General features: G+C 45.0%; 1 protein-coding gene and 1 pseudogene across 1 annotated transcript in view; both read right to left on the bottom strand.

Moving 5' to 3' along the window:
- Positions 1-14,174, bottom strand: part of LOC133061636 (adhesion G protein-coupled receptor E2-like) — a 65,915-nt gene extending 51,741 nt beyond the window's left edge. Inside the window, exons 1-11 of the mRNA XM_061149607.1 lie at positions 14,171-14,174; positions 12,441-12,518; positions 9,224-9,278; positions 8,811-8,929; positions 8,116-8,271; positions 4,823-4,954; positions 3,714-3,860; positions 3,091-3,237; positions 2,958-3,013; positions 2,767-2,844; positions 2,181-2,358 (exon numbers count right to left, since the gene is read on the bottom strand). Of these exons, the coding sequence (XP_061005590.1) occupies positions 2,181-2,358; positions 2,767-2,844; positions 2,958-3,013; positions 3,091-3,237; positions 3,714-3,860; positions 4,823-4,954; positions 8,116-8,271; positions 8,811-8,929; positions 9,224-9,278; positions 12,441-12,518; positions 14,171-14,174 (1,150 nt within the window). The remainder of the gene's footprint in view (positions 1-2,180; positions 2,359-2,766; positions 2,845-2,957; positions 3,014-3,090; positions 3,238-3,713; positions 3,861-4,822; positions 4,955-8,115; positions 8,272-8,810; positions 8,930-9,223; positions 9,279-12,440; positions 12,519-14,170) is intronic.
- Positions 14,175-14,368: 194 nt separating this feature from the next.
- Positions 14,369-15,227, bottom strand: LOC133061635 (protein SET-like; annotated as a pseudogene).
- Positions 15,228-19,203: the final 3,976 nt, after the last annotated feature.

Below are 19,203 nucleotides of genomic sequence, written 5' to 3'. Positions count from 1 at the left end.
TCCAGGCTCCTCTGTCCATGGAACTTCCCACGCAAGAATACTGGAGCTGGTTGCCATTTCCTTCACCAGATTCTGTACCTTCAGTTCAGTTCAGTTGCTCAGTCGTGTCCGACTCCTTGCGACCCCATGAATCGCAACACACCAGGCCTCCCTGTCCATCACCAGCTCCCGGAGTTTACTCAAACTCATGCCCATTGAGTCGGTGATGCCATTCAGCCATCTCATCCTCTGTCGTTCCCTTCTCCTCCTGCCCCCGATCCCTCCCAGCATCAGAGTCTTTTCCAATAAGTCAACTCTTCGCATGAGGTGGCCAAAGTACTGGAGTTCCAGCTTCAGCATCAGTCCTTCCAATGAACACCCAGGACTGATCTCCTTCAGGATGGACTGGTTGGATCTCCTTGCAGTCCAAGGGACTCTCAAGAGTCTTCTCCAACATCACAGTTCAAAATCATCAATATTTCGGCACTCAGCTTTCCTCACAGTTCAACTCTCACATCCATACATGACCACTGGAAAAATCATAGCCTTGACCAGATGGACCTTTGTTGGCAAAGTAATGTCTCTGCTTTTTAATATGCTATCTAGGTTGGTCATAACTTTCCTTCCAAGGAGTAAGCATCTTTTAATTTCATGGCTGCAGTCACCATCTGCGGTCATTTTGGAGCCCCCCAAAATAAAGTCTGACACTGTTTCCACTGTCTCTCCATCTATTTCCCATGAGGTGATGGGACCAAAGGCCATGATCTTAGTTTTCTGAATGTTAAGCTTTAAGCCAACTTTTTCACTCCCCTCTTTCACTTTCATCAAGAGGCTTTTTAGTTCCTCCTCACTCTCTGCCATAAGGGTGGTGTCATTTGCATATCAGGTTATTGATATTCCTCCCAGCAATCTTGATTCCAGCTTGTGCTTCTTCCAGCCCAGAATTTCTCATGATGTACTCTGCATATATGTTAAATAAGCAGGGTGACAATATACAGTCTTGATGTGCTCCTTTTTCTATTTGGAAACAGGCTGTTGTTCCATGTCCAGTTCTAACTGTTGCTTCCTGACCTGCATACAGGTTTCTCAAGAGGCAGGTCAGGTGGTCTGGTATTCCCATCTCCTTCAGAATTTTCCACAGTTTATTGTGAGCCACACAGTCGAAGGCTTTGGTGTAGTCAATAAAGCAGAAATAGATGTTTTTCTGGAACTCTCTTGCTTTTTTGATGATCCAGCAGATGTTGGCAACTCGATCTCTGGTTCCTCTGCCTTTTCTAAAACCAGCTTGAACATCTGGAAGTTCATGGTTCACATATTGCTGAAGCCTGGCTTGGAGAATTTTGAGCATTACTTTACTAGTGTGTGAGATGAGTGCAATTGTGCGGTAATTTGAGCATTCTTTTGGATTGCCTTTCTTAGGGATCAGTGTGGCCACTGCTGAGTTTTCCAAATTTGTTGGCATATTAAGTGCAGCACTTTCATAGCATCATCTTTCAGGATTTGAAATAGCTCAACTGGAATTCCATCACCTCCACTAGCTTTGTTTGTAGTGATGCTTTCTAAGGCCCACTTGACTTCACATTCCAGGATGTCTGGCTCTAGGTGAGTGATCACACCATCGTGATTATCTGGGTCGTGAAGATCTTTTTTGTACAGTTCTTCTGTGTGTTCTTGCCACCTCTTCTTAATATCTTCTTCTTCTGTTAGGTCCATACCATTTCTGTCCTTGATCGAACCCATCTTTGCCTGAAATTTTCCCTTAATATCTCTAATTTTCTTGAAGAGATCTCCAGTCTTTCCCATTCTGTTGTTTTCCTCTATTTCTTTGCATAATCACTGAAGAAGTCTTTCTAATCTCTCCTGGCTATTCTTTGGAACTCTGATTCAAACGGAAATATCTTTCCTTTTTACTTCTCTTCTCTTCACAGCTATTTGTAAGGCCTCCTCAGACAACCATTTTGCCATTTTTCATTTCTTTTCCATGGGGGTTGTCTTTACATCCCTTTATTTATTTTACAACTGCAAGTTTGTCCCTATTAGTCCCTCTCAACTATTTTGCCCTTAACCTTTTATTTTAATTTGTTTATGAGATTAACTGGAAGATATAAGCATGGTCACTTTGCTCTAGTGACATTGGAAGAGTCAGGAGGCAGGGAAAAAGCAAAGCAGGAACATGCGGTCAGACTCAGGTACTGACTTACCCATGCCTGCAGATGAATTGAAGTTCCACGACCCTTTAGGCAATGTCTTGCTCACCCCTCTCAGGACATTTTCCAAGCCAAAGAGCAGGTTAGTGACTGCAAAGCGCTGCTCTGATAGGGGCAGGGTTTTCAGGTCCCCGGGGGTCTCCAGCAGATCACTCATCTCCTGTACGAGGACCTGGGGGGATGGGGACAGAAAGCCAGTAGCCCATGCATCTGAGAGGCCGTAGGAAGGTATGACCCAGTCACAGAGAACAGACTAAAGAGACTGGGTGATACAGGTGGTACGAGATGCTGTTCCCTGGGTGATTTTTGCCCCTGCAATCCAGCCACTCAGAGGTCAAGTTTTTCATTAGTGTCAAGGATGATGTAAACCCAATATCCAGAAACAGGGAAAGGAAAGGGCATTAGTAGGTGTGCCATGGTGTCAATAGTCACTACACATGTCCACTCTTCCCACCCACCCTGTGGGAGAGGTGGAACCTCGGAGAAGCGCCTTTGTTGTTGGGGTGTCCCCTTCCAGACCAAAGTTTCCCAAGGCTTCTATGAGATGCTTCCACCTGCCTCCCTTGGGCCCTGCCCTTACCCGAACAGTGCTCAAGACAGAGGCCGAACTGAAGTTTCTGCCCAGATCCTGGATTCTGTTAAAGAAGTGAGAGAGTGCCTGGGGGAGAAGACAAGGTGGTCAGAGAGCCTCATGTGGGTGTGGGAGCTTGGAGAAAATGAACGGGCTTTGCAGAGAGATTTCCTGCTGCCTGTCCCTTTAGGGCCACTCACCTGGCTCTTGATTCCAGGGGGAGCAGTCCAGGTGGGGAAGCGGATCTCTGCAGGGAACAGGGGAGCAGTTCATTAGGTGTGGCTGCGTCTGTCTTTGCTGTGGGCGGGTCTTAGATCAGGGCAGGACAGTTACCTTTGCAGATGGTGGTCATTTGCTTATCCCGGAATCCAGGTTTGGGCACCCAGCCTTGGTGGCAGTGGCACGTGTATGAACCCACAGTGTTGACGCAGATGGTGGAGTTGTCACACTGATGCTTCCTGGAGCTGCACTCGTCCACATCTGGGGACACAAAGAAGGGAGTCAGGCTCTGCCCCAGTCTGATGAGGTTCCTCTCCTCGCTGTGCCCCCTTACTTTCCAATTAGTGCTTCCTTCTTCCCAGGAGGTGATGCCACCTCCTGGAATCAAGGATAGCACATCCTTGAGTAGTGGACGCTGTGAATATATATAGGAAGTGTGTAGAGTTCTGACAGACAGCAGATGAGACAAGTACAGCTTGTGAAAATACTGAAATATCCTCTTTCCAGCAATTAGCTGTTGCCTGGGGTCCCTGGGAGCCTTCCGCTTGGTACCCCAGCTCCTTCTCTAGGACCCCCCACCCCTCCAAGATCTTTTCACATTTAACCTCAAAATGCTTAACATGTTACACAGCAGGGGACCCCCAGTGATCTTTCTGTTTGGTTTGTGTGGGTACCAATGAGTATGTGATTAGAAGTTCTGAGTGGGTGTCCAAAAGTGTAGCATCTGCGCTCCAGACCTTCACAGACAGTGTTTTTTGGGCCATTGGGGGATCCAGAGATAGGCTTCCAGCCAGGGCGGCAGCGGCACTCATAGCTGCCCACGAAGTTGAGGCAGTGGGTGGAGTTGTGGCATGGCTTCCTCCCAGAGGTGCATTCATTCACATCTGAGGAAAAAGCCAGAAGATCAGAACTACCCCCCTTCACTCACTGCACCCATTCTTCATACCCCTTCTCAGATTTCATAGCACTGCTCTCTGGGGACACCCTCTCTCTGAAAGTTACCTGACCTGCTGGGATACAAATGTGTGATGGCATTTTCTAATGTAAAAGTTCCATAAGCTCAGATCCTCCCCGCAGGGTGGACAGGGCACAACTTTATGGGTGCAGGTGTGATCCCAGACCAAGCTGAGTCCCTTCACATCTGGTTCAGGATGCTCTGTGGGGGCACCTGTGATGGGCTTCTAACCAGGGAGGCTGTAGCACTGATCACGACCCACGGGTGATGTGGTGAGTGATGGGGAGGCACCACTGCCATCCGGAGCTGCATCCCTGCCTTTATTAGAACAGAACTCAGAGGACCAGTCCTGTCCAGCCCAGGTCCCCAAGCTCCTCACTGTCTGCACTGAGGACACACCTCTCCTCATAGTGCTGCTGCCTCTTCATTGCCAAAGCTTGTTATGACAGCTACCCTTAAGATGACTCCAGCTGGGACATTGTCCCTGTTTTTAAGAAGAAAAATGAGGTAAAGATAGCAACTGCGTCATGGAAGCTTGACTCCCCCATCAAAGCTCTTACTCACATTCTCCTTAGCCCTGGACTGAGGTTCCCCCTCTGAAAGCCAGAGGTGACACCTCCCTCTGATCCAATGTGTCAGATGAGGGAGGGAGGAGGTCTGGGATGTTCATGGGAGTGGGGAACTCCACAAAGAAACCCCAGGCCCAGAAGGCTCTGCTGTCTCCCTGGTCTGTGGTGGGACCATTCGAGGAGGCGACCCTCGGGCAGGGCTCCGGCAGACCCTTGTGTCATAGGAACTTGAGTCTTGTCTCCCTCTTTCTTGGGGCCCCTGAACCACCTCAGCTCCTTCCCCAGCTGCAGGCCCGCCTCACACTGTCTTCTGAGGGTCTACCTGTGCAATTCCTCGGGTCCTCTGGGTTGAACTCCAAGCCGGGTGGGCACTGGCAGGTGTAGCTGCCCTGGGTGTTGATGCAGATGCTGCGGCCTTTACAGACTCTGGGTCTGTGCTGACATTCGTCCACGTCTGCAAGGGGAAGGAGAGCCTTGCGGATGCCTGTGGCTGTGGACAGACTTCCAGCCTGGGTGTCATCCACGTTTCTTGGTATAGACGCATCCAGAAGGTCCTGATCTCTCTTCCTTGGTGAGTGGGGGCCTTTCCTCATTCATATGGAGGTATTCTATGAATGAGAATGGTGACCCAGAACTTCTGTTGTCTAGAAGTGGCCAGAAGTGGCCCAAGTTACCCAGTCTGCCATCTCTGACTCCGTGAGCCTCCTTGGGAAGCTCCCCGCTGGGATAGGGGCATCACAGCTGGCTGTGTCCCAGGCTAAAGATTTGGACAAAGGTCTGGGTGGGTCTTCTTGGGAACCGAGTATAACTGTGTTCCCTGAGCAGGGCCCATCTTGGCTCCCAGTAATGCACTTTGTCCTGACTTCCTCAAGGCAAATGCTGCCAGCTGAGTTCTCCTTGAATCCTGCTGACCCTGGCAGGACAGTGCTCTTCCATCTATGCTAACTCTGAGACTCCAGCTCCGTGGACATGGACAAAGACCCACCCCTGAGTCATGCAGCTCAAGGATGAGGCTTGTGGGCAGTTGCACAGAAAATGAGGATGATGATAAAAAGGCCAGGGCCACCTGAGCAGTGGGCACCAGGCTGTGCTGGACAGTGGGTTTGATGTCTGGCTAGTCGGCTTTAGGGCTGTGAAGTTGCCTTTATCTGATTCCCATGAAGGCATCCCCCAGACTGGCAGTAAGTGATGAGAATCCACAGCTGATCAAGGCTCATGATGGGCAAGGGCTGGGTGGCTGGAGCAGGGAGCAGGTGCTCATGGGTGAAGGGTGGCAGGTGTTTCTGTCATCTTGACACTTGGCCTCCCACTAGAGATGTGGAAATGTGCACACTGCTGGGTGGGGCTCAGCCCCCACCTTCTGTCCTCACATGGTCTGGGTCATTGTGCAGTCTGGGTTGACCTCCTTAGTAGAGGGTCAGACCAGCGGAAATGGTCCCTGGTGACAACTTATCATTGAGACCAGATGGAAACCTCTCCATTTATCTGATTCTTCCATTGGGTTGGGGGTTGATGTCACCCTGCCACACCCCTGACACAACATCCTCCCAGTCATCAGAGCTACCTTAGGTCCATGAACTGAAATTATGGGAGAGGGTCAGGTAGAGCCTTGGGTGGGGAAATAAATGGAAGCTGAGCAGTTGAGATGTTGTGTCAGGGTCCCAGGAGGCATCTTCTCCAGGCAGTTTCCTGGCAGGGTCAATGATGGCTGGGGACAGTGGAGCATTCCTTGAGTCTCCCTCCTCTTACATTTCTGGATGGGGCCCCAGAATTCACCATGACCCAGGTCTCAGAGGCCCCAGTGAGGGTAGGTCTTCTCCCAGACGGCACTAACAATGGCAATGAGGACAGATAGTGTTCTGGAACACATGGTGCTGTGACCACACTGAGTATCTTGAATGTCACTTCCTCTTTTGTTTTAAGAAGATAAGATGCCATGTGACAGTGTGATGTTCTGAACATCCAGAAGAGACCCTCTGCAGAGGTTCTGAGTCTTGGGGATCAGAGAGGGTTAGGAGACTAGATCGGCACACAGGAGAGCCATCTGATGCCTGGAAAAGTTGAACAAGGAGCCCAGGGACCCAGCCCAGGTCTTCTTCTCATAGCAGACCTCATGGCCTGGACATGGATAGACATGTACTTGCATGCAGCGAGGGCTGGAATGCTGAGGTGGGGAGTGTAAGACAGTCCAGCTGAGCCTGATCTAGGTTTTCAGGCAAAAGATTTTGATGCAAACCAGCAGTCGGCTCTCTCCCTGTCATCCACCTTGAGGTCTGTTGAGGTCCCCTCCCACTTCAGTCTTCTACATCTATGTCTCTGGAGGGTCTCACAATAATGGGTGAGCAGCCCCCTTAGTGCAGACACACTGAGTGTGATCAATGATCACCACATGCAGTTGTGCAGGTTGCTCACTGCAGAAGAGTATCTGGCCAATGACGCAAATTGGGGGAGGAAAGTCAACTCAATCTCCATTCCGCAAACACACAGTAGGCCTGGAGATGAGGGACCTTTATTAATTTACTGCAGGCTCTGTCTTCTAACCAGGTCATGAGTTCAAGCACAATAGCCACAGACTGAGGCTGCTATGGGCTAGCAGAGACTCCACACAGATGCAGGTCCCCTCTTCCCACCCACCAGGGAGGCTCTGCTGCCCTCTGTCTGCAGGGCAGGAAGGAAGGGACTGTCCCAAGGTTGCTGGCTCTTCTCCCTGCAGCGGGGTGGGTCAAAGAACACTCTTCAGAGTCCTCTGAACCCTGAGCTCAGCATCCTTCTCACCTCCCACCTTCACTTTCCTCCCCTCCCTATCCGCAGTATTTAGGTCTATCCCTCTTCATGGACCCCTCTCTGGAGTCCTGTCTGACCCACTTCTGACACCCTGCCCATTTCCCTACCTGCCTGTTCCCCCTGGAAGTGGGGCAAAGCCAGGTGATATGTGGAGGCCATGCTCCTCCTGGTCCTGGTGAGGGAGGGGATGGACCAGGACAGCTGCTCCTGAGCACCCACCCTGGGCAGAGCCCCCAGGGATGCCCATCCTGGAAAGGGTGCATTAGATCATGATGACCATAATTTAAAAGCCCACAGCCATCAGTGTTTTGTTCTTTGTGACCTCATATACTTTTCAGCAATTCTATGAGGTAAACACCATAATTCCCCACCCCCCACTTTTTATAGTTAGATAAGCTGGGTCACAGAGATTATAGTTAGGTAAGCTGGGGCACAGAGAGAGGTGAAGTAACTTGTCCAAGATCACATAGTGATCTTGGCAAAGCTGCTTTTGTTTTTATTTGTGCAAGAAAGAGGGAACTTTCTTTTTTAAGAAAACAGAGAATCACAATAATATTATCACATCTCCCATGTTAACAGTGATTTCTGAATAAGTATCCTGGCCAGTGTCACACATGCAGCTCTCAGGTGGCAAAGCCAGGACCTGGGTCCCTGTCTCGAACCATCTGCCTCTCTGTGCAGGTGGGACTGGTACCTATAAACGGTCCCAACTCAGACCTGGGTGCTACACCTGTAACCAAGGTCCTGTCCCCTGGACTCTTCAGAAATGACTCACCATTTCAGCCCTGAAAGCTCAAGAATGAGAGGCAGAAAATGCAGCATCATTCTTACCTTGACATGTGTTCTCACTCTCATTCTGGAATATTGTTACCCCAGAAGTAGGCTCAAATCCTGGGCTGCATGTGCAGTGGTAGCCCCCTTCTGTGTTCTGGCAGTCTGCTGAACTTCCACAGTACACTGGTGAGGGTGGTCCACACTCATTGATGTCTGGAACACAACAAGGCAAAGGGTCACCTCTCAAAGATGTGTGTCTTCACAGGACAGAGATCCCCATCCCCTACCTGACTCTGCAGCACTGGGCCTGATACATAATCCATGTCTTTTTGGAAAGATTTAGACTCTTGGTCAATATTGCTGAGTCTAGGATGCAGCTGGAACAAGCCATCCCTGAAGCCTGTGCAGTCAGGTCTGATCTTCCTAGCCCTCTGACTGGCACCCCAGATTGGGACACAATGGGCAGTGCTGAAGTGGGGAGTGGGTAGAAGCTCTGCATCTCCCTCCTCAGTCCTGAAAGGACAAACTGAGGCCCAGACTTCAGACTCCTGGAGATCTAGCTCCTCTCCAGGAAGCCAGGATTATTCATGTCTCATCTCTCCACTTTTGTATCTTTTTGTTTTTATTTTTTCTGTGCTTGACAGTTCTGAGGACAAAGCTTGAGGCACCCATTGAATACCCATGTCTCCCATGGGTACTGGGCTGTACCACACATTCTCTGCATGTCCTGCCACCACCCCAAGCCTCCGTGCCATAACAGCTCTCCAAGGGGTCCGTGAAGATCTCCCCAGAAGAAGAAATGAATCCTGGATCACAGTGGCAGGCGTTGCCATTGACACATGAGGATTTCGGAGGGCACCGCAGAGCACAGGCCGCGGGGGGCAGAGATGGGGATGGAGAAGTTCCATAGAATGAAAGAAAGCTGTCATCTGGGGGTCCATGGGCAGAAGAAAGAAGCATGAATGGGGGGAAGGGAGGGAGGAAGGGGGATGCTATCCAAAGGGGAAGAGCTCAGAACACTGTGGGCACTTGGGGAGAATAAACAACTTCTCTTGTTCCCAGAGAACCATTTCTGAACCTCACTTGAAAAATAAGTCTCCTTCTCTCCTTTGTTGGTGAGAGAACCCAGACCCTGGCATGCATTCTCCACCTTCCCCCAGACTCACCTTTACTGTTCTGGGCTGTAGATCCCATTGGAAACAGCAGCAGCACCAAGAGTCCTGGGGCAGAAAGACAGAGATGACAAAGATAGGAAAATGGAGCTTCAGTGTCACCCCTTTCCATATGGTCATTGCCTCCTGGGGAGATGGTGGTGTCCCTGCTGCCCACCACTTTCCAGCAGCCTCCCCAAGGTTCCTGTGCTTTGCACAGAACCGAGGACTCTGCCTTTCCCCTGCATCTCCTGGGACTCCCCAAGGAATCAGTTACTGACAGGCACAGCCCTCATGGAACCACAGGTGCTAGATGTAAAGGGACAGAGTATACACAGAGAGCTGATGACAAGGACACATCTTAGAAACTCCAACCTCTCCCAAATGAGGGGCATATTTGAAGGGGGAATAAAGTCCTTGGCGTGGGGTGCCTTTGCCCATACTCAGGTTCTTTGTCCCCTGGCAGTGACTGAAATCTCTCTGGATTTCTCTCCAGGATGGTTTCTCCTGTTGAAGTTACATGTTTCAGGACACATAGGAAGGGCATGAATATTGCAGTTAGACAGTCCAAGTTTGGAGTTAGACAGTCCAAGCTCTCCCTCATGATTATGTCAGCAGGACATGGAAACTTGGAATCAGGAGAGGGTGAGGACAGGTAGATATGAGAACTAAGGTACCTGCAGGTAGATCCAGTCTCCCCTGGATAAATGGCCTCTCTAGGTTCGGCAGCCGTGGCTGCTGTGGTTCCCTGCAGATGAGCTCCTGCCCTTTCCACAGTGCACTGAGGTCACAGCTTCTCCCCTTGGTCTCAGTCCAACCCTGAAATGAATCACTGGCAGCAGTAGGCTTTGTGATATGAAACCAGTGTGGCTGTAAAGTGTTGAAGTCTACCCTACAGTTAGTACCCAGTCTGTCATTCCATCCAAGTGAGCAGATGAACCCTAAGAAATTCTTTTCAGAGCTGTGTGCCTTACAGGATCTTTCTTCTTGGGCAAAGATAAAAAAGCATTCCTCTTCCAGGTGGTACTGCCATTTCAACACTGTTATGTGACAGAGGATCCTGGTGGAGAATGGATTTGAAGACCCAAGTCTGCATACAAACTTTCACTTGGTGGCCATGTGTCTTTGGAAATGCCACCTGTCCTTTGAAGCACAATTTCCCCAATGAAAAATGAGCTGTTGTTCTTCAGTTGCTAAGTCATGTCCAACTATTTGTGGCCCCGTAGACTGCAGCACATCAGGCTCCTCTGTCCTCCACTACCTCCCAGAGTTTGCTCAAACTCACATCCATTGAGTCGATGATGCTATCTAACCATTTCCTCTTCTATTGCCCTCTTTTCCTCATGCCCTCAATTATTCCCAGCATCAGGGTTTTTTCCAAAGTGTCAGCTCTTTGCATCAGGTAGCCTAAGTATTGGAGCTTCAGCTTCAGCATCAGTCCTTTCAATGAATATTCAGAGTTGATTTACTTTAGAACAGACTGGTTTGATTTACTGCAATGGCAGTAATAACATAATAGCATGAGCTTTACTACAGTTTTAGATGACTGAAGACTAATAAGGTTTAGTTGATATTATGGTTAATTTTATGTAGCAATGTGGCTGGGCCGCTGTACCCACATATTTGGTCCCACACTATTCTAGACATTGCTGTGAAGGTGTTACATGAACTAGCATTGTTTGGTAGGAAAAATCATTTCTTTCATCTTTATCTTATGTTGGACCATATTGATTAACAATGTTGTGTTACTTTCAGGTGTACAGCAAAGTGATTCAGTTATACATACACATGTATCTGTTCTTTTACAAATTCTTTTCCCATTTAGGCTATTACAGAATATTGAGCAGAGTTCCCTGTGCTATGCAGTAGGTTCTTGTTGATTATCTATTTTAAATATAGCAGTGGGTACATGTGAATCCCCAACTCCCAATCTATCTCTCATCCCCCACATCCTCCTGTAATCATAAGCTTATTTTCTAAGTCAGTGAGTCTGTTTGTGAATTAACATTTAAATCAGTAGACTCTGAATAAAGCACATTACCCTCCATAATCTGGGTGAACCTCATCCAGTCAGTTGAAGGCCTAAGAGGAAAAAAAAAATGACCTCTTTGAAGAAAAAAAAGATCACTTCTGGAGGCCCTCAAACATGAGATGCAACATCAGGTCATCCTGGGTTTCCAGTGTGCTGCTGGTCCTTGGGATTTTTGGACTTTCCAACCTCCACAATCTCATGAATCAGTTTCTTAAATAAAATCCTTTCTCACCTCTATAGATTCATCCTATTGGTTCTGTTCCTCTTGAGAACCTGGGCTAATACAGGTGGTAAAATTAGAAATCTTTGTTAAGTTTCACTAGGAATACATTTCACCAACTTGGGACTTCCCTGGTAGTCCAATAGGCAAGAATCTGCCTCCCAATGCAGGGGATACAGGTTCGATTCCTGGTCCAGAAGGTCCCACATGCTGTGGAACAACTTTACTCCATGGGCCACAGCTACTGAACCCCACACAGCTAGAGCCCATGCTCTGCAACAACAGGAGCCACCAGAGTTTGGAGGAGAGTGGGTTCATATAGATGTATGGCTGAGTCCCTTTGCTGTCCACCTGAAACTATCATAACATTGTTAATCGGCTATGAAAAGTAAAAGTAAAAGTTGCTCAGTTGTGTCCGACTCTTTGGACCCCATGGACTATACAGTCCATGACATTCTCCAGGCCGGAATAGTGGAGTGGGTAGCCTTTCCCTTCTCCCGGGAATCTTCCCAACCCAGGGATCAAACCCAGGTCTCCCACATTGCTTGCAATTCTTTACCAGTTGAGCCACAACGGAAGCCCAAGAATACTGGAGTGGCTAGCCTATCCCTTAATTAGCTATATGCCAATACGAAATAAGAAGTTTTTAAAAAGAGAGAGTTGCCACAAAAATGAGAAGCCCGTGCACTGCAACCAAGAGGAGCCCCCATGCACAGCAAACAGAGAAAGCCCATGTACAACAGTGAAGTCCCAGCACAACCAAAAATATAAATTAATTAACTAATTAAAAGTTTCACCAATTTTCTCCTTTGAGAACTTAACATAATTGAGTTAATACCCTTCTTAAATTCCTTCCTTGCTTTCCTTTGTAAAGATAGTGGGAAAACCAGAAACAAAGCAAAAGCTTCTAAAAGTAAAGAACAGAGAAAATTCTCAGACAGCTTTAGTTGTCTAACTCCATCGTTATAATTCTACTTACCTGAAAGCAGACTTAGATACCTGTTTCTCATGGTGCAGAGACCAGCAAGCCCAGCCACAGAAGATGTATTATCTTCCTCTGTGTGTGAGGGAGGGACTTCTGGCTTTCAGTATGACTTCTGCTTTACACAGGGCTCATCCGGGTGGCACTAGTGGTAAAGAACCTACCTGCCAATGCAGGAGACTGAAGAGACATGGGGTCGATAGCTGTGTTGGGAAGACTCCCTGGAGGAGGGCATGGCCTGCCGGGAAAATCCTGTGGACAGAGGAGCCTGGCAGGCTACAGCCCATAGGGTCACAAAGAGTGGGACATGACTGAAGCTACTTGGCACACACGCATGCTGCTTTTCATAATCTAATGGGAAATCACTGGTCTGGATGTTTCTTTCTCCTATTTTGCCTGATGGTTACTTCTCTGAAATTTTTAAGCATTTTTTTTTTCAAAATTTCTAAGTATTTGCATAGCATTACTGGTATTTGTACTGCAAGACTCTTCAAAAGTGGTTTTTATATTGTTTTGATATATGAAGACCTCCTATATCAAACATGAAGATTCATTTTATTGGTCTTTTTGCATGTATGAAGACCTTGGTTCAGAGTGAATATAGAATTATTTATTTGCTATATATTTACTGTGAGGCGAGCAGAAGTAACACAACTTAGATTAGGAGTAGGCCTTCCTACTATCAGGTAGTTTTCGCTTAACAATGACCACTGTTTGCCAATTAGGACCAATTAGCTTTCACCGATGTTTGCCAATTAGGAAATTAGGAATGGGGCGGAAACCCCCAGGAAAGTCCCGCGTGCGCGAAAGTATTGACCAATGAAATTGTTTTGCAAACATGTAACCAATCCGCTTCTCACCCTATAAAATTGTGTAACAGCCTGGGCTCGGGGCTCTCTAACTCTCACCACTGCGTTGGTTGCGGGCGGAGAGTCCTGGCTCGAGTCAGTAATAAACTTCCCTTCCTGCGAGTTGCATTGTCTTGGAGGCCTTCTCTCTTCCCGCTCGGGGATTCGGACATCGGGCATAACATTAACAGATTAAAAAATTTCTTTTGTGTACACATTTGGTTTTATTGTAACCAAGCAACTTGTACACTTTTAACATTTAAAACAGTATCATCTTTCCTTTCCAGTGAAACAAAAAGAAAAGTTTAAACAGGAGCAAAATTACAATAGAGAATTTCAATTGCAAATAAGATCCTACAGGTTCTGCTGATTCTCCCATCAAGTGGCAGGGCTCAAGTCATCATTAGGAGATAATTTTATTTTGAAAGTCTCATCTTAAACTGCAAGGATTTCCATTAAACATCACAATTAAACATGCCAAAGGAGAAGCCATGTTGTCAAAATGCCCACTTAACCCACCCAAACATCCGAAACCCACCCTTTGCTAACCTTCTATAAACCCCATTTTGAAAGTATTTTTTCTTTTTTTAAACAAGAGAAAGTAGACTGATACATGTTGGTAAATGCTAACTGTCCATATTCATAGAGAGACACAGTGTAGTCTCTGAGCCCATTATACAGAGAAGGGAGGAAAAAAGCTAGAACTCTATGCATTACTACACAGGGGCCTAACACCCTCCAGTTTCCAGCAGAGCTAAGGGAGCAGAAGGTTTTTGTTTTTTTCCCACAGAGCATGGTGGTATTGATTTCATAAAGATTTTGTTGAGGCAACAAGAGCTAAAAATGAATTTGGAACAGAAGTGGGTAGAGATTCTTTACCCATTGAATTCTGCTCAAGGTATTCCCCCCGCCAAATAAGTTGTGAACCATGGTATAAAGGAGAAAAGAGACTTTAAAAACACGGTGACAGAGAACAAGAGGAGAAAAGGAAAAAAAAAAAAAAAAAGACTGGAACTTGCTCCCAAGGACTGGAGAAGATCAAAAAAGTTTGGAATCCATTAGTGGTCCTTTCATTAGTCATCTATCTTCTTCTTCATCTTCCTCTCCTTCCTCCCCCTCATCTTCTTCACCTTCATCCTCATCCCCTTCTTCATCAATATCTTCCAATCCTTCTTCCTCTTCATCATCGTTGTCTTCTTCTCCTTCCTCTTCCTCATCATCCATGTCAGGAACCAAGTAGTACTGTAATGGATTTGCAAATATCATCTGTGGATTACCTCTCCTAACTCATCTGCACCTGCATCAGAATGATCAGTAAACCAGGTGAAGAAGCTTTCTGGTTCCTGATGCTGTCTCTCCCTGCTGGCTTTATTCTGTGTTTGACCTGATCGTTTCATCAAATCCTTTCCAGATTTCCATTTGATTTCAGTGGACTTTGAAGATGGATCACCACTTCCATTGAGATGAAATTCTTTGGAGAAAATTTTATTTTCAAAGTAAGGGTTTTCATAAAAGTAAAATCTATTCTGTAACCTGATTTAATGTTTTCAAATTCTGTCACTTTGACTTTTGTCAAATAATGTAGTGCCTCTTCATTCTCCTCCCCAAGCTGTGCAGACACTTGTGGATGGTTATCAGATGTTGTTACCCCAAATTTTGGGATTTTTGCCATAAATTCTGACCTCTTTTTAAAAAAATGGTTGGTGGAGTTTGTTATATTGCTATTCTACTTTCAAAATCTCCTCACTGGCTTGTTCATTAAGTCTATCTCACTTTGCACTTCATCAACATGTTCACTTGCTTCTTGCTATTCTTTTTCTTCCTTCAGCAAATTTGAAGAAGCAGATGCTTTGTCTGGCCTGGAGGCAGGAATCCGCCTTGCTTTCTTTGGTTTCTTAGCTTGTGGTGGAAGTGAAGACTGGGGTTTGGGGGCCATGCTGGGAAAAAAAGCCAAGAATCCTCCCAGGGGAGGAGAGAGGTACTGCAAGCTCAGAGAACTCAGACTTTTTTATTTTTAAGTTTTATTTTGAAATATAGATTAAGAGGAAGTTGCAAAATAGTGCCAAGCGGTCCTGTTTAATCTTCAGTCATTTCCCCACAAAGATTACATTTTTATATAATGATTGTCCAATATTTAAATGAGGAAACTGACATTGGTACGATGTGTGTGTGTAATTCCATGTCGTTTTCATATTTGTAGATTCCTGCAACTGTCAATGCAACCAAGATCTATCAGTATTCCAACACCACAAAGATTTCCGTCATGTCACTCCAGCATCCCTAAACCGTGGCGGGTCTAAAACTAAGGATTTTATTATTCTACAAAGCTCAACATATTCTGAGATCCATATTTGATGGTGAAAGAAAATATTCTTAATATGTTTTTAAAGATAAGAAAAATATATCCCTGAAATTTTCTGGAAGTCTGTGTGACGGAATTATGATAATTTTCTTTGTTTGCACTTTTTAACTTTTACTGTTTTCTATATGACCATGATTATCAACTCTGCTAGAGCTGCCACAACAAAATATAGACCGAGTGTCTCAAAGAGCTGAAACTTATTTTCTCACAGTTCTGGGGCTGGATGTCCAAGATCAAGTACTGGTAGGGCTGGTTTCTGATGAAAGCTCTCTCTGGGCTTGTACCTGGCCCCATTCTCACTGTGTCCTCATATGACCCTTTCCCAGCTATGTGGAAAGGCAGTGATCACTGGTGTCCTCTAGTTCTAAAGGTGAAGCTCTTCATGCTCCATCTCTCGGACACGACAACACCGATGTCCTATTCCCTTCACTCTTCCCTTGGCCTCCATTCCCCTGATGAAGTGCTTCTGTGCTGCTCCTTAGTGCCTCTGACACCCCCAAATCTCCATACTGTTGTCCATCATGGCTGTACCAGTTTACATTCTCACCAACATGTAGGAGGGGTCCCTTTTCTACACATCCTCTCCAGCACTTGTTGTTTGTAGAATTTTTGGTGATGGCTATCCTGATCAGTGTGAGGTGATACTTCTTTATAGTTTTGGTTTGCATGTCTCTAATAATTAGTGATGTTGAGCATCATTCATATCCTTTTTTGCAATTTCTATGTGGGGTGTGTGGGGTAGGCTTCCCAGGTGGCTCAGTGGGTAAAGAATGCACCTGCAATGCAAGAGACCCAGGTTCACTCCCCAATTTGGGAAGATCCCCTGGAGGAGGGCATTCCATTCCAGTATTCTTGCCTGGAGAATTCCATGGAGAGAGGAGCCTGGTGGGCTGCAGTCCATGGGGGTGCAAAGAGTCCCACATGACTGAAGTGCCTGAGCTTATCTTCTTTGGAGAAATAGCTATGTAGATCTTCTGCCCATTTTTGTTTTTCTTTTATTTTAGTATTGAGCTGCATGAGCTGTTTGAATATTTTGGAGATTAATGCCTTGTTGATTGCTTCTTTGGAAAATATTTTCTCCCATTCTGAAATGGTCTTTCTTTTGAAAAATGTTTATTTGTCTGTTTATTTGGCTAGGTCAGATCTTATAAATTGTGGTGGGATGTGGGATCTTTATTGCATCATGTGGGATATTTCACTGCAACGTGGGCTCAGTAGTTGCACGTGGGCTCAGTTTCCCCCAGCATGTGAAATCATTGTTTCCCGACCAGGGATTGAACGCACTTCTCCAGCGTTAACCGCTGGACTACCAGGGATCAAAAAAGATATTGCTACAATTTATGTCAAGAAGTGTTCTGCCTATGTTTTTCTCTAAGGGTCTTATACTATTTAGCCTTACATTTAGGTGTTTAAACCACTTGAGTTTATTTTTCTGCATGGTGTTTTTTTCACGTGGCTGTCCAGTTTCTCAGCACCACTTACTGAAGAGACTGCCTCTTCTCCATTGTATTTTTTTGCCTCCTTTGACGTAGAGTACACAACCACGTGTGTGTGAGTTTATCTCTGGACTTTCTACCCAGAAATATGGTGTATATTTCTGTTTTTGTGCTAGTAGCATACTGCTTTTAGTAACTAGATTTTTAGTATAGTCTGATTTCAGGGACCCTCATCCCTCTAGTTCTGTTTTCTTTCTCAAGATTGCTTTTGCTATTTCATACAAATTAAATTTTTTCTGTTTTAGTTTTGTGAAAAAGGCCATGTAAGACAAACCCACAGTTAGCACCATACTCAACAGTGAAAAGCTGAGAGCACTTTCTTTAATTAAGAAAATGTAGATGAATCCTCTTAACCATTTCTGTAACAGTCATATCATTTGTGTGTGTGTGTTTGTGTGTGCACTGTATATGTGAACCAGTGTTCCTGATAGTATCTTTGTGCATGATCTTTTCTTAGAGTTTAGGCTTCTTTGTTGTATATCAGCTCTCTCTGGGTTCAAGGAAAGGCATGACTTTGTAGTTTCTATGATTATTTCTCATTACTAGTTTGGTGTTACCTGTTTCCATTTTCTATTTTCTAGCCAGAAATGTCAGTATTCTCTATTTTCTTCTATATTTTAATAATTTTGTTTCATTTCTAGGTTTTAAACTTTAAATCATCAGCATATAGCCATGCAAATGCATATATTTATAAGGTATCTATTTACTAAGTTAGTTTTCTATTAAAAAAGACTTTTTTTGTCTACTTAAACATTCATGAGTATATATATTTTTAAGGAGTTAATAACTGATTATAAATTTGTTTATTTTTATGATAGATTTAATTTACAATTTTAAATGGAGAGAATTTGGTACAATGACAGACTAAAATCTTGTATAAGGTATACCTTGAAACCACAGTTTTCAACATAGTGCCACATTATGAAATATTTCACAATACATATACACATATGTATATTTTCCTGCTAATACTTGATTTTCAGTGGAGACATTGCAGCACTTTATTCTTTAATACAGCTTCATGAAATATTGAAGAATTTATAGAATATGCTCTATATACTTATAATACTATTATTTCACCCAAGAAAACCAATAGCTTCATAAGTAACTTTAAATATCTGATGCATACTCAAGTTATCCCAACTGTCGCCAGAATATTTTTATAGCATATATCCAAACCAGTCCTACTAAAATTGACATTGAATTTGATTGTCACGTCACTTTTGTCACTTTGGTCTAGAATAGCCTTATCAATCTTTTACAAGGATACTGACATTAGAAGAGTTTCCTATGATCTGTAATTGCCTGATTGTTTCCTCATGATGTCATTTAGCTTGTGTGTCTTTCCCCTGCATTTCATGTATACTCAAAACCTGGTCTCAAAGAACAGGTTCCTGTAAGCTTTTTCTAGAATGGGCCAGAAGGTAAGTATTTTTGGCTTTGTGGTCTTGCATTCTCTTTCACAAGCACTCAACTTGATATTGTAACCTGAAAGCAGCTATGGGCAATGAACCAGTGAATGGTGTTGTTAGGATCCAATAACAGTTTATTTACAGAGACAGGCGGCTTTCCAGATTTTTCCTGAAAGTTGTAGTTTGCCAAACCTTGGGGTAAAGGCTGGATTAGTTTTAGGATAGATGTATTTGTCACAATTCTTTATTTATCACAAATGAGATGCTTTAAATGCATGTCTTATCAGGAAATATTCAATGTCACACTGATACTTTTAATGTTGAGATTGATCATTAGTTCATTTGGTGGCTGTCTAGTCTAACATTATAAAAAAAATCACTTTGTCCCTTGTAATTAATCAGTAATCTCTTGGGAAATTTTGTGGGATTGACCTGTCTTTCAAGAAAATTTCCCCCAGTGCATTTAGTGGCCATTTACAAAATACAGAAAAGTTATCATGATCTATTTCTGTCATATCTTCTATATTTATTGGCTGGTATTTTACTAATATCTATCCTCCAAGCTAGGCTTCAGCATTACGTGAACCAAGAATTTCCAGATGTTCAAGTTGGTTTTAGAAAAGGCAGAGTGACCAGAGATCA

This window comes from Dama dama, chromosome 9 (genome assembly GCF_033118175.1).
Source record: "Dama dama isolate Ldn47 chromosome 9, ASM3311817v1, whole genome shotgun sequence".
NCBI classification, from domain to species: Eukaryota; Metazoa; Chordata; class Mammalia; order Artiodactyla; family Cervidae; genus Dama; species Dama dama.
The sequence above is the reverse complement of the archived record's forward strand: the minus strand, read 5'-3'. Positions and strand labels throughout refer to the sequence as shown.